The sequence below is a fragment of the Corythoichthys intestinalis genome, chromosome 17, assembly GCF_030265065.1.
Source record: "Corythoichthys intestinalis isolate RoL2023-P3 chromosome 17, ASM3026506v1, whole genome shotgun sequence".
Lineage (NCBI taxonomy): Eukaryota > Metazoa > Chordata > Actinopteri > Syngnathiformes > Syngnathidae > Corythoichthys > Corythoichthys intestinalis.
This window is the reverse complement of record NC_080411.1, coordinates 14,393,218-14,405,947: the sequence shown is the minus strand read 5'-3', so window position 1 is coordinate 14,405,947 and position 12,730 is coordinate 14,393,218. Positions and strand designations below refer to the sequence as shown.

The 12,730-nt window shown below is 43.6% G+C and overlaps 1 protein-coding gene across 4 annotated transcripts in view; it reads right to left on the bottom strand.

Moving 5' to 3' along the window:
* Positions 1–2,848: 2,848 nt before the first annotated feature.
* Positions 2,849–12,730, bottom strand: part of mast4 (microtubule associated serine/threonine kinase family member 4) — a 136,611-nt gene continuing 126,729 nt past the window's right edge. For all 4 annotated transcript variants that reach the window (XM_057819964.1, XM_057819965.1, XM_057819966.1 and 1 more), the window contains 3 exons: positions 12,310–12,446; positions 12,035–12,219; positions 2,849–8,713 (listed from right to left, as the gene is read on the bottom strand). In XM_057819964.1, the coding sequence (XP_057675947.1) occupies positions 6,510–8,713; positions 12,035–12,219; positions 12,310–12,446 (2,526 nt within the window). In that variant the 3' untranslated portion in view covers positions 2,849–6,509. The remainder of the gene's footprint in view (positions 8,714–12,034; positions 12,220–12,309; positions 12,447–12,730) is intronic.

The window sequence follows — 12,730 nt, the reverse complement described above, 5'->3', positions numbered from 1 at the left end:
TCATATATACACTTATGTTCAAAACGACATGCATTTTAACAATAAAAAACTTGACACAAAACAAATGGCGTTCAAATGTCCATCCAGTCTGATCATTATGTAAATTTAGTAGATTAAATTCGCCTAATTTGCCTGACAAAAGTCCGTTATCTTTAATGCTCCTAGTAAATCGCTCACACATAGCTGCAAACTTAATTACATATGCATACACAAACATATTAGCTGAAACAACTTACGGCCTTATGTGGGCCAACCAGAGCACACCTGTCCTTTACCCATGTTAGTTGAGTCTGCTCCTCAGTCATAAGGCGACAACAGTCCAGCTAGACCCAACGCTGCCACCAGAAGGCAGTGGATCCTCCATCAAACAAAATACAATATTTTTGGACTTTTTGGATAGTTATTTTGGGGTATTTAAGGGATTAATTCAGACTTGCACGGAAATTCACTTTACGTTGCCTGCGCAGGAAAAAACTCGTTCATAACGCTGGGACTACCTGTAATCAGATTGACACAACATTGGAATGTTTTTTTTCCCCCAAAGTACATAATCTAAAAAATTGTTTAATTTTTTTTAAACTTACAGTGCTGGCCAAAAGTATTGGCACCCCTGCAATTCTGTCAGTTAAAGCTCAAATTCTCCCAAAAAAATGAGTGCAATTACAAATCCTTTGGTAGTAATATCTTCATCTCTCCGCAGGTGTTCTATGTAATTCAGGTCTGGACACATTGCTGGCCACTTTAGAAGTCTCCAGTGCTTTCTCTCAAACCATTTTCTAGTGCTTTTTGAAGTGAGTTTTGGATGATTGTCCTGCTGGAGGACCCATGACTTTCTCACACTGGGCCCTACATTATGCTGCAAAACTTGTTGGTGGTCTTCAGACTTCATAATGCCATGCACATGGTCAAGCAGTCCAGTGCCAGAGGCAGCAAAGCAACCCCAAAACATAAGGGAACCTCAGTCATGTTTGACTGTGGGGACCGTGTTCTTTTCTTTGAAGGCCTCGTTTTTTCCCTGTGAACTCTTTGTTGATGCCTTTTCCCAAAAAGCTCTACTTTTGTCTCATCTGACCAGAGAACATTCTTCCAAAACGTTTTTGGCGCTCTCAGGTAAGTTTTGACAAACTCCAGCCTGGCTTTTTTATGTCTCTGGGTCAGAAGTGGAGTCTTCCTGGGTATCCTACCATAATGTCCATTTTAATTCAGACACCGACGGATGGTACGGGTTGACACTGTTGTACCCTCGGACTGCAGGACAGCTTGAACTTCTTTGGATGTTAGTCGAGGTTCTTTATCCACCAGCCGCACAAACTTTCATGAAAATCTCGTCAATTTTTCTTTTTTGACCGCATCTAGGAAGGTTAGCCACAGTGCCATGGGCTTTACACTTATTAATGACACTGCGCACGGTAGACTCAGGAACATTCAGGTCTTTGGAGATGGGCTTGTAGCCTTGAGATTGCCGATGCTTCCTCATAATTTTGCTTCTCAAGTCCTCAGACAGTTCTTTGGCCTTCTTTTCTCCATGCTCCATGTGGTAAACACAAGGACACAGGTTGAGTCAACTTTAATCCATTTTAACTGGCTGCACATGTGATTTAGTTATTGCCAGCGCCTGATATGTGCCACAGGTAAGTAACCGGTGCTGTTAATTACATAAATTAGAGAAGCATCACATGATTTTTCAAAGGGTGCCAATACTTTTTGTGTAAAATGATATTAATAATTATTATATAATTATGATTATTTATATTATATTTATATTATATTATTTATATTATATTAAAACTTATATTTTTTTCTCCATTCTCTTATCCACTCTCTTTTTCCATTTTGCCATTGCAAGCAAAATAAATGAAGGTATTACTACCAAAGCATTTGTAATTGAAATCATTGTCTGGCAGAAATTGATCATTATATGACAGAATATCAGGGGAGCCAAGTTTTGGCCAGCGCTGTATGTATATTTTTAGAAATTGTTTTTTAGCACTGCAAATGTAATAATTACGATTGAAATTAGATAAAACAATGATTTGTATATGTTTATATTTCGATATAAAATACTGTATTTAATTGGAAAAAAAAAAAACTGCAATGGTCTCAGGGCGCGGAGCAGCTAAATCCAGATTTTTTTCCTCTCGTGGAACCTGAAGATGCACGTGTTGACTTGCATCCATCATTAAAAAATATATATATATATTTAAAAAAATAAAATAAAAAATTAAAACAATTAAAAAATACATGAAATTAATTTCTAAATTATACTCAAAATAATGAAATTCTAAGTGTATCAAATGTGATACATTAGGCTATAAGGGGTTAATTATAGATAGCAGAGTGCTTATTACACATATTCATTTTGATTTTTCTTTTTTTAACAAATATAAAGTATCATTAGACCTTATTTTTTAAATTTTGGGATTCGCTGACAATTGCTTCATGTTGGAGGCTTAAAGGGTTAAAGCGCGAAGTAGCGAGGGATCACAGTACTGCGGCCCGGATTTGCTTGGCTCAATGTCGCAGATCAGAGATAATTTGGCGCTATCTGCTGGCCAAAATATGCATTGCAGGAACAGGTCTAATGTAAAATGTCGATGGTAACTTTTAGATTTGTTTTGGCGACATACGTATATCGTCCAGCAGTACTGTGGGACATTGAGAGCCAATTTGACTGGGGCTGCCACCCCGCCCAGTCAAAATGGATTGGACATCTAGCGCCCCCAATGTCAGCCAAAAGTGAATCTTACTTGCACGAGGTTTGAACCTCCCATTGTATATGAAGCCTTTTTTTAGTGGATTAACACTGCCACCTGCTGGTCACCAGTCAAACCACTGTTGAGGAAAAAAAAAACAAGGCCAAAACGTCATCTGATTCATATTTATTCTCATTATGACGCAACATTATAAGTATATAAATATCTGCTTTTTAATATACAACATCTATGACATCCATAGAGCATTTTTCCTCGGGCAAAATACAAAAACTCAATAACACAACTTTTTATTGCACATCTTCTAAAAGACCCAAAAAACAAAAGCAAGTGGGACGCGAACGCTATCGTTTGCACAGTGGAAATGACGACGACACAGTCGAGACGGGCGGACCACTTGAACATGACTTTTCCTCCCCACTGACACAAATATTTTGGCAAATGAGTACTATACAAAAATATACAGCGGTGAAGGCGGGTAAACAAATGTGCTTTCGACTGGACTCCATTCGGGACTGGCGTCGTCATTTTTCTTTTTTGTCGCTACGCCTAAGCTGTGAGTATTTAAGGTGCTTTTTTAAATTTCTAAGATAAAAAGCCAAAAAGCTTGATTTGTTTTACTTTTATTTCCATTTAAAAAGGCCTCAAAATGCGTGAGTAGCGTGAAGCTAAACTTTGCTAATGCGCTAAGGTAGCATGGCTGGGCGCCATCTTTCTTTTGTGTATAGCGCTAGTAGCTAGCGCTGTCAATGGCAGCCAATGAAGAAAAATAGTGTTCTTCCTCTTTTACCAATTCATTGCTAGTAGATGTCCAATCCACTTCAAAATGGATTGGACATCTATTGACGTCAATGGCTGCCGGTTAAGTCGAACTTATCTCTTCCTCTGGCCAAGATGCACCTTGCTATTAATGAGTTTATGGCTAGTAGACGTCCAATCTCCAACTTCGAAAAGGATTGGATGTCTACTAACGATAAATTGGTGAACGAGGAAGAACAAAATTTTTGCTTCATTTGACGCCATTGACAGCGCTAGATGTCCAATCAATTTGAAGTGGGACGGTGGCAGCAAATGAACGTTCATTCGCTCCCATCCCGGGCATCGCCAGGTCATGTGACGATTTTTTTTTTTAGTCTTTCAATGCCAATGACGATAAAAGACGTTTGATTATCATTCTGTTGTGTTTAGCGACATCTAGTGCTGTCAGTGGCAGCCAATGAAGTAAAAATGTTCGTCCTCTTCCACCACTTTATATGTAGTAGACATCCAATCCATTTTGAAGGTTGTTGAGGGTGGCAAGCATCCCTCCCACTTCAAATGGATTGGACATCTGGAGACATTAATGGCATCCAATTACTCTTCCTTTGGCCTAATTTAACACTAGTAGACATCCAATCCATTTTGAAGTAGGAGGGTGGCAGCGAATGAAAATTTGTTCTTTCGCTGCCATCCCTCCCACTTCAAATGGATTGGACATCTGTAGACGTCAATGGCAGCCAATGAAGACAAAATTTTGCTATTCCTCAGGCCTAGTTGAACGCTAGTAGACGTCCAATCCATTTGGAAGTAGGACTGTGGCAAGTGAACCATCCCTCCCACTTCAATACATTGGACATCTATAGACGTCAACGGCAGCCAATGAAGTCAAAATTTTGCTCTTCCTTTGGCCTAATTTAACACTAGTAGACATCCAATCCATTTTGAAGTAATCAGGTGGCAGCGAATGAAAATGTGTTCTTTCGCTGTCATCCCTCCCACTTCAGGTGGATTGGACATCTATAGACGTCAATGGCAGCCAATGAAGTCAAAATTTTGCTGTTCCTCAGGCCTAAATGAACATTAGTAGATATCTAATCCAATTAGAAGTAGGAATGTGGCAGCAAGTGAACCACCCCTCCCACTTTAAATGGATTGGACATCTATAGACGTCAACGGCACCCAGTAGGGTCAAAATTTTGCTATTACTCAGACCTAGTTTAACGCTAGTAGACGTCCAATCCATTTTGAAGTAGGAGGATGAAAGTGAATGAAAATGTTTTCATTCACTGTCATCCCTCTCACTTCAGTTGGATTGGACATCTATCGACGTCAATGGCAGCCAATGAAGTCAAAATGTTGCTCTTCCTCAGGCCTAGTTGAACGCTAGTAGACATCCAATCCATTTGGATGTAGGAGGGTGGCAGCAACTGAAAATTTGTACATTTGCTGCCATCCCTCCCACTTCAGTTGGATTGAACATCTATCGACGTCAACAGCAACCAATGAAGTAAAAATGTTGCTCTTCCTCAGGCCTAATTGAATGTTAGTAGACGTCCAATCCATTTTGAAGTAGGAGGGTGTCAGCGAATGAAAATTTGTTCATTTGCTGCCATCCCTCCCACTTCAAATGGATTGGACATCTTTAGTCGTCAATGGCAGCCAATGATGTAAAAAATTTGCTCTTCCTCTGACCTAGTTGAACGCTAGAGGACGTCCAATCCATTTTGAAGTAGGAGGATTTATCCCTCCCACATAAAATGGATTGGACATCTTTAGTCGTCAATGACAGCCAATGAAGTCAAAATGTTGCTCTTCCTCAGGCCTAATTGAATGTTAGTAGACGTCCAATCCATTTTGAAGTAGGAGGATGACAGTGATTGAAAATTTGTTCATTTGCTGTCATCCCTCCCACTTCAAATGGATTGGACATTTATAGACGTCAATGGCAGCCAATGATGTCAAAATTGAACTCTTCCTTTGGCCTAGTTTAACACTTGTAGATGTCCGATCCATTTCTAAGTAGGTGGTGGCAGTGAATGAAAAATGTGTTCTTTCACTGCCATTCCTCCCACTTCAAATGAATTGGACATCTTTTGTCGTCAATGGCAGCCAATGAAGTAAAAAATTTTGCTCTTCCTCAGGCCAAGTTGAACACTAGTAGACATCCAATCCATTAGGAAGTAGGAATGTTTATCGCTAATGGACCATTTTGAAATGGGAGGTTGGAAGCGAATGAAAATTTGTTCATTCACTGCCATCCCTCCCACTTCAAATAGATTGGATGTCTAGCTCTGTCAATGACAGCCAATAAGTTAATAAATAAAATTCTTCCCCTGACTCAGATGCACCTCCACACCGATTAGTTTGTCGCGAGTAGACGTCCAATCCATTTTGAACTGGGAGGGTGGCAGCAAATTAACCATCCCTCCCAATTGACGTCCAGCCCTGTCAAATGGCAGCCATTGAAGTCAAAATTTTGCTCTTCCTCTGGACAAGATGCAACCTCCCACCAGTTTATCGCTAGTAGACACTTCAAACAGATTGGACATCTAACACCGTCAATGGCAGTTAACCAATCACGTGAACATACCTGTGACATCCTCGAATCCCATCGGGACGCCATTTTGGACTCTTTAACGGTCGTTGTAGGTCAAAAAACACTGAGAACAAATACACCATCAATGTTCTGTTAAATGACCATCAAACTTTGCTACACAGACAGACCCAGATCCTTCTCAACCAATCGGATCTCTCCAAAGGAGGCGCCACCCATCGAATTTTCCAGATTCTTTTAACATCCTCGAAATCCGAGGTCATTTTTTTTTCCGCGTTACTGCTACGTTTTCTGATCCAAATCGCACAGAAAGGAATGTGAGGACAATTCGTACTGCGTTAAAACAACAAACCAGTGCAATGTTTTTATGGCACCTCATCAGCAAGGCTTCTCCCGATTGGCCGAGCTCTGGCGTAACAGCTTCTCCGGTCCTGTTACCACATTGATGAAAAGGCGGAAATGTCTCATTTTTTTTTGCGACGGAGTCACACGCGCCGCTTAGAGTCAGTCTTGGCCCGCGCGCGAGTCTCGCTAGGTGCTTCTCGGCGGGTGGGTTTTTTCTTGGCGCCCTTTTCGGGGGGCGGCGTCTTATCACAGGGAAGAGATTTATCGGGGGGTTCCGAGGAGTCGCAGCTGCCGCTCGCCTTCGTTCCGGCCTGGTTGGCGCTTTTTGACTTGGGATCGTGGTGTTCCTTAACTGGCTGCTTTTTGGGCGAAGGGTCTTTATGCTTGGGTGGCGCCAAGGACGGCTTTAGTTTAGATTTTGAGTCTGTGCTTTCCTTGACGAGCGCTACAGGACATTTTTGTTGCGTCAATACCTCAGCTGAGGGAAACGCGGGGTTTCCGCATTTGGAGTCGATGGCTACGTGAGTGGTGGATGGCGCTTCTCGCAATTGGGGATCGGGGATTCGAGTGCGCTCGGGGCTGAACTTAAGCGCTAAAGTGTTTTCAAGCTTCTTCGAGGGGCCGAGTTCTGCCGCTTTTAGCGAGTTTTCTAAAGTTCCTTTAGTCTTCAGGTGGTCCGACGCCGGTTGATCTTTCTTGGCGTCGGCAGAGTTTAACACTGATGCAGTTTGAGAGCCGCCCAGGACCTGCTTAGAGGCGGAGCAGTCGGTGGTTTTGTTTGACTCAGGTGAAACACAGAGTCCCTGACTAATACCCTCTTTGTCCAGATCCAAACTTCCTGCAGAACGGGCGTAAGATGGTGCCGGGAAAATTTCGGCGTCAACTTTTGGCTGCTCCGCTTCTTCGTCCTGGTCTTCATTGCTGACCTCCCGGATGGAGGGCGTCTTCCCGTAAGAGAAATGACGGGATGCGGTCACCTTCACGCAGGTTCGACCTTCTTGCTTGGAGACGTCGGCGTCGTGTCTGCTTTTGGTTTTCTCAGCGAGCAAGTGTTCCTTGGGGAATACATTCAGGGAGGCGACGGGGTCCGGACTCGGGTGGCACGCTAGAGGGCTTTTGGGTTTGTCCGGAGTTTTCAGCTGTCGTTCCGCGGCATTCTGGAGCCAAAGAGGGGGGCTTGAAAATTTGTTCTCTGCCATTTTGGATAAGCAGGTGTCCGTTTTGGAGACTCGGGGTCCCGACAGTAAGCCGATGTCAAGGGTGCCCTCCAGAGGCTTGAGAGGAGACACGTGGCGTACTTCCAGTTTGTAGTCCGAGGACGTCTTCCGCAGAGGACACTCGCCTAAGGAAATGAGCTGCAGCTTCTCCACGGCGCTCTCCCCCCGGCCGGAGAACATCTTCGGGGCCGCGGAACTTTCCAGTCCGGACTTCATGTGCTCATCTAGCTGGAGGCTTTTGGAGCGGGTGGCGCCGAAATGAAGGTTATCGTGCTTGGCCGGGGAGAGCCGACAAACAAAGTCTTCCCGCTCTTCGAAGGACAGCCGCTTCCTTGTGAAGTCCGCTTTAAGCTCCGACCTCTCCAGTTTGGAGTGGAGTAACCGCTCTCCGTCGCTAGCGGCCAAATCGCTAACAGCGTCCGACACGCGACCCAGTTTTTTGTACAGGACATCTTTGAGGGCCACGCCCGTCGTTTCGGATTTGCTTTGAGTCCGGGGTAAGAAGTCGTTACCGGCTGACGGATCGGATTCACGCCTTTCCGGCTCCTCCAGAGATTCCTGACGCTCCCTGCGGCACGCCGGCCTCTTCAGGCAGCCTTGTTCGACAGGCCGAACGCGGGGAACGTCCCCCGCCGGAGCGCCGACGTCCCCGTCTTCTTGATCCTGCGCCTCCTCCTGAGTCACCTCCAGGCTTTGCTTTCGAGCGCACAGGTGCTTCTTGTCGGCGGCGTAGGAGGGCGACAGCGTCTCTTCGGACTGCACTCGTTTCAGGAGCGGGGAACGCGGCGGCTCGGCGCTTTTGGGCCGCACCATGTGACGGATGATGGTGGGCGGGGAGTGGATTTTGCTTGGGAAGGCCTGCGCGCTTTTGGAAATGGTCACCGAGTGTCCGCCGAGAAGAGGGGAAGGTGAGCGCTGAGGGGAAGTAGGCTGCGGCGTGGGGGAGGGCGTCCGGGCCAAAGGGGAGAGCGGAATGCTCCCGGCGGACTTACGACGGCCCTGACGAAGCCGCTGGCACGGCAGCTTGGGGCCCAGGCCGTGCAGGGTGCTGGGCCGGATCTGGGTGGAGCCTGCAGGGGAGTTTGGTGCGCTGGAGCTGGGCGAGCTGCTTTGTGAAGAGTTGCCACCTGCAAGGTTCAAAGAGGAAGTAAATTGAGCGGATTGACAGTTGTGCCAGAAAAACGCTTCGGGATTCTTTATGATCGTTTTTCCAGGTTTCCCACACACTTTGAGCAGGAGTGTCCAAAGAGAACAAAATTGGATGTCTCATGCCACCAATGGCAGCAAATGAGTTAATGTAGACTTTATTATAGTGGAAAATTTTGAATGATGTGTTGTGAACTGGAATGAGTTTATCTCTGTGGCCGTCAATGCCAATGAGTTAATTTACATCATTTCCTGTTGATTTTCGGTCACTTCCTTTTCCTTTTGGAGCATTTGCAGGTCACTTCCTGTTCAACGGTCATTTCCTGTTGATTTCGGGGTATTTACGAGTCACTTCCTATTGATTTTTGGCTCACTTCCTTTTGATTCTGGGGCATTTGTGGGTTACTCTTGTTCATCGGTAATTTCCTGTTGATTTTAGGGCATTCCTGGGTAGGGCAATATTGATTTTGGGTCACTTTCTGTTGATTTTGGGGCATTTCCTGTTAATTCTGGGGCATTTCCGGGTCATTTCTTGTTCATTGGTCATTTCCTGTTGATTTTGGGGAATTTACAAGTCACTTCGTATTGATTTTGGCTCACTTCCTGTACATTTTGAGACATTTCGTGTTGGTTCCGGGGCATTTGCGAGTCACATCCTGTTGATTTTAGGGCTTTTCCGAGTACCTTCCTATTGAATCTAGGGCATTTCCAGATCACTTCCGGTTCATTGGTCACTTCCTTTTGATTTTGGCTCACTTCCGGTACCTTTCGGCTCATTTCCTGTTGACCTTGGGGCATTTTTGGATCACTTTCTGTTCAATGGTCACTCCCTGTTGATTTTTGGCTCACTTCCTACACATTTTGGATCATTTTTCTGTTGATTTTGGGGCATTTTCAGGTCACTTCCTATTCGTTGGGCACTTCCTGTTGATGTCGGGGTATTTAAGAGTTAGTGCCTTTTGATTTTTATCTCACTTCCTGTACATTTTGTGACATTTCCTGTTGATTCCGGGGCATTTCCGCATCACTTCCATTTCATTGGTCACTTCCTGTTGATTTTGGCTCACTTCCGGTAAATTTTGGGTAATTTCCTGTTGTTTACAGGGCATTTCTGGGTCACTGCCCGTCAATTTTAAGGCATTTCCAAGTAACTTTCAACTGATTTTGGGTCACTTCCTGTTGATTTCGCCATACGTCTTGCACATTTTGGGTCATTTCCTATTGATTCTGGGTCGTTTCTGGGTCACTTCCTGTTGATTTTCAGGGCACTTGGGTTAACTTCCTATTAATTTCGGGTCCCTTCCTGTTGATTTTGGGGCATTTCCTGTTAATTATAGCGCATTTCTGAGTCACTGCCTGTCGATTTTAGGGCATTTCCAGGTGACTTTCTACTGATTTTGGGTCACTTCCTGTTGATTTTGGCTCACTTTCTGTAAATTTTGGGTCATTTCCTGTTGATTCCACGGCATTTCTGGGTAACTGCCTGTCGATTTTAGGGCATATCCAGGTAACCTTCTACTGATTTTGGGTCACTTTCTGTCAATTCTGGGGCATTTTCCTTGTCACTTCCTGCTGATTTCGTCATACTTCTTATAAATTTTGGGTCATTTCCTCTTGATCCTGGGGCATTTACGGGTCACTTCCTATTCATCGGTCACGTCCTGTTGATTTTATGGCCTTTCGGGGTAGCTTCCTATCTATTTCAAATCCCTTCCTGTTGATGTTGGGCCACTTATATGTCACTTCTAGTTGATTTTGGGGCATTTACATGTAACTAGGCATGTGCCGGTATGAGATTTTGACGGTACGATAACCGTGGGCAAAAATACCGCGGTTTCACGGTATCACGGTATTGCAATTATAGCTCCAAAATGTGTTATTTTGAGATGTATGGGTTAAAAATTTTTTTTTTTCCATTGAACAGGACTTTAAAAAAATTTCAGAACATTGCAACGTTGCAAACTGGAACATGAATATATTGTTAAAATAAATTATCAATAAAAAAACAAATATTTCAAATAAAATTGAAATAAATATAACTTATAGACTATACCCACAGCCACAGCTCAAGTTGCTCAAGATTAGAGCAAGAACAAAACAACTTCCATAAAAAAAGTAAAAACACTTCTGAATAATTTTTTTTAAATTTTACTGCATGACTTTTTTTTGAGGGTGGAAAAGCTCAAGTGAAGTTTTGCCATTTTCAGCCACTGTGTCAGCTCTAGTTATACATGTCACGCCTATGTGTTAAAAAACAAAGAATTCATAAGTTCATAAGTTAAAAATGTATAAGTTAGTTTAAAGTGTAAATATTGTTGTGGAAAGGTTTCATCTAAACAAAGAAGTAAAAAAAACATTGGGAGTGAGACCTCTCCTTGATCCAGCGAACGTGGATTTGTGCTTAGGGCAAGAGCATCTTTCATTATTAGCGATCTTTGATGCTATCCCCTTTTCGTTTTCATTCAAGCGAATCAAGCTGGTTTTCTCACTCTGCGGCTGTAACACTCGACGAAGTTGCTCCCCCAGCTAAGCCTAGGCTAACATTCGTCTTTGTAAGCTTTGAGTTAGTTTGTATATTGAATTTGAAAGGAAAATGTGTGTTTTGTTTTTGGCGAACTTTTCATGGTGCTAAGCTGTTGATGCTACTCACACATGGAAAAATACAATTGTACAACGTTTTAAATGTATTAATTTTGTATATTCCACTTACCATGATCTGAGAGCTCAATAAATTGAAGAAAAGTACGCCATATGTTTGGATGATTTGTTTTTGGGTTCACTGGCTGTCAAGCCGATAGCGTCACTTTCACACGCAGCAACAAACGGGAGGGGCTGAGCGCTGCTGCGCCAAGCCACTTCTGGCTGCATTTTTGACACATGAAAATTAGCGAATACCGTACTACGGTCTGACGGAAAATTTTAGTGGTTTTGAAACCGTGACGTTTTCACACCACGGTAAACCGTGAAACCGGTAACCGGCACATGCCTACATGTAACTTCCTGTTGTTTTTGGGTTACTTAAAAAGAAGTGACTCAGCAATGTCCCCAAACAAATAGGAATTGAATCAAAATCAACAGTAAGTAACCATGAAATGCTCTGAAATGAACAAGAAGTGACATGGAAATGCCCACAAGACATGCAACGGCACTAGATGTACAATCCAGTCCATATCAAGTCACATCCCTAGCATGGAACGAATTAGGCGATTTACATGTAAAACACTGTTTGGAAAAAAAAAAAAAAAGGCACCACTGTTCATTTTATAGCTGAAGCCATAATTGTACTACTTATTGAAGTCTACCTGAGAGGGTGAAGTCGGGTGGCGGGTGGAAGGCTGCGGTGGGCGAGCGAGGCGAAACGCTGTGCGTGGGTGAGCCGGGAAGACTCTCTCCAGACGACAGCGAATGGCTCAGCGACGTGAAGCTGCGACTGGTGTGCAGCAGGGGAGACGGCTGCATGGCGAAACGTCGGAAAAGGGAACGGCGTCTAAAAAAAACAAAACAAAAAACAAAAATAAAGTCATTCAGAGGTTGAACATTTAAACCATAGATCGGAACCCTGGATTTTGACTGGCACCTCTCTGGAGTCTTTTCCTTCTTGGCCTTCTTGGCGCAGCGCACCATTTTGCTCCTGTAGCTGTTCTTTCTGGCCGGGCCTCTTTTAATGGACGTGTTTTCAAAGGGTGTGGTGCTGATGGAAACCTTACTGCCGCTCTGAGGATGACCAACAGGAGCCAAAAAATGAAAGCGCTTAGAAGCAGTTTTTGTAGGGCAAGTGATTATTTTTGGTACCGTAATTTTCGGACTATAAGCCGCTAGTTTTTTCCTTCATTTTGAATCCTGTGGCTTATTTATTGATTTATTTGGGTTAATAGGTTTGTTTGACAGCGGCGCCTTAAGACTGCTATAAGACCATCATAATTTTGACATGACACAGGGTCCCCTCAGGATTGATAAATTTAAATTCAAGATTTTTAAGACCTTTTTTAATGCCATTT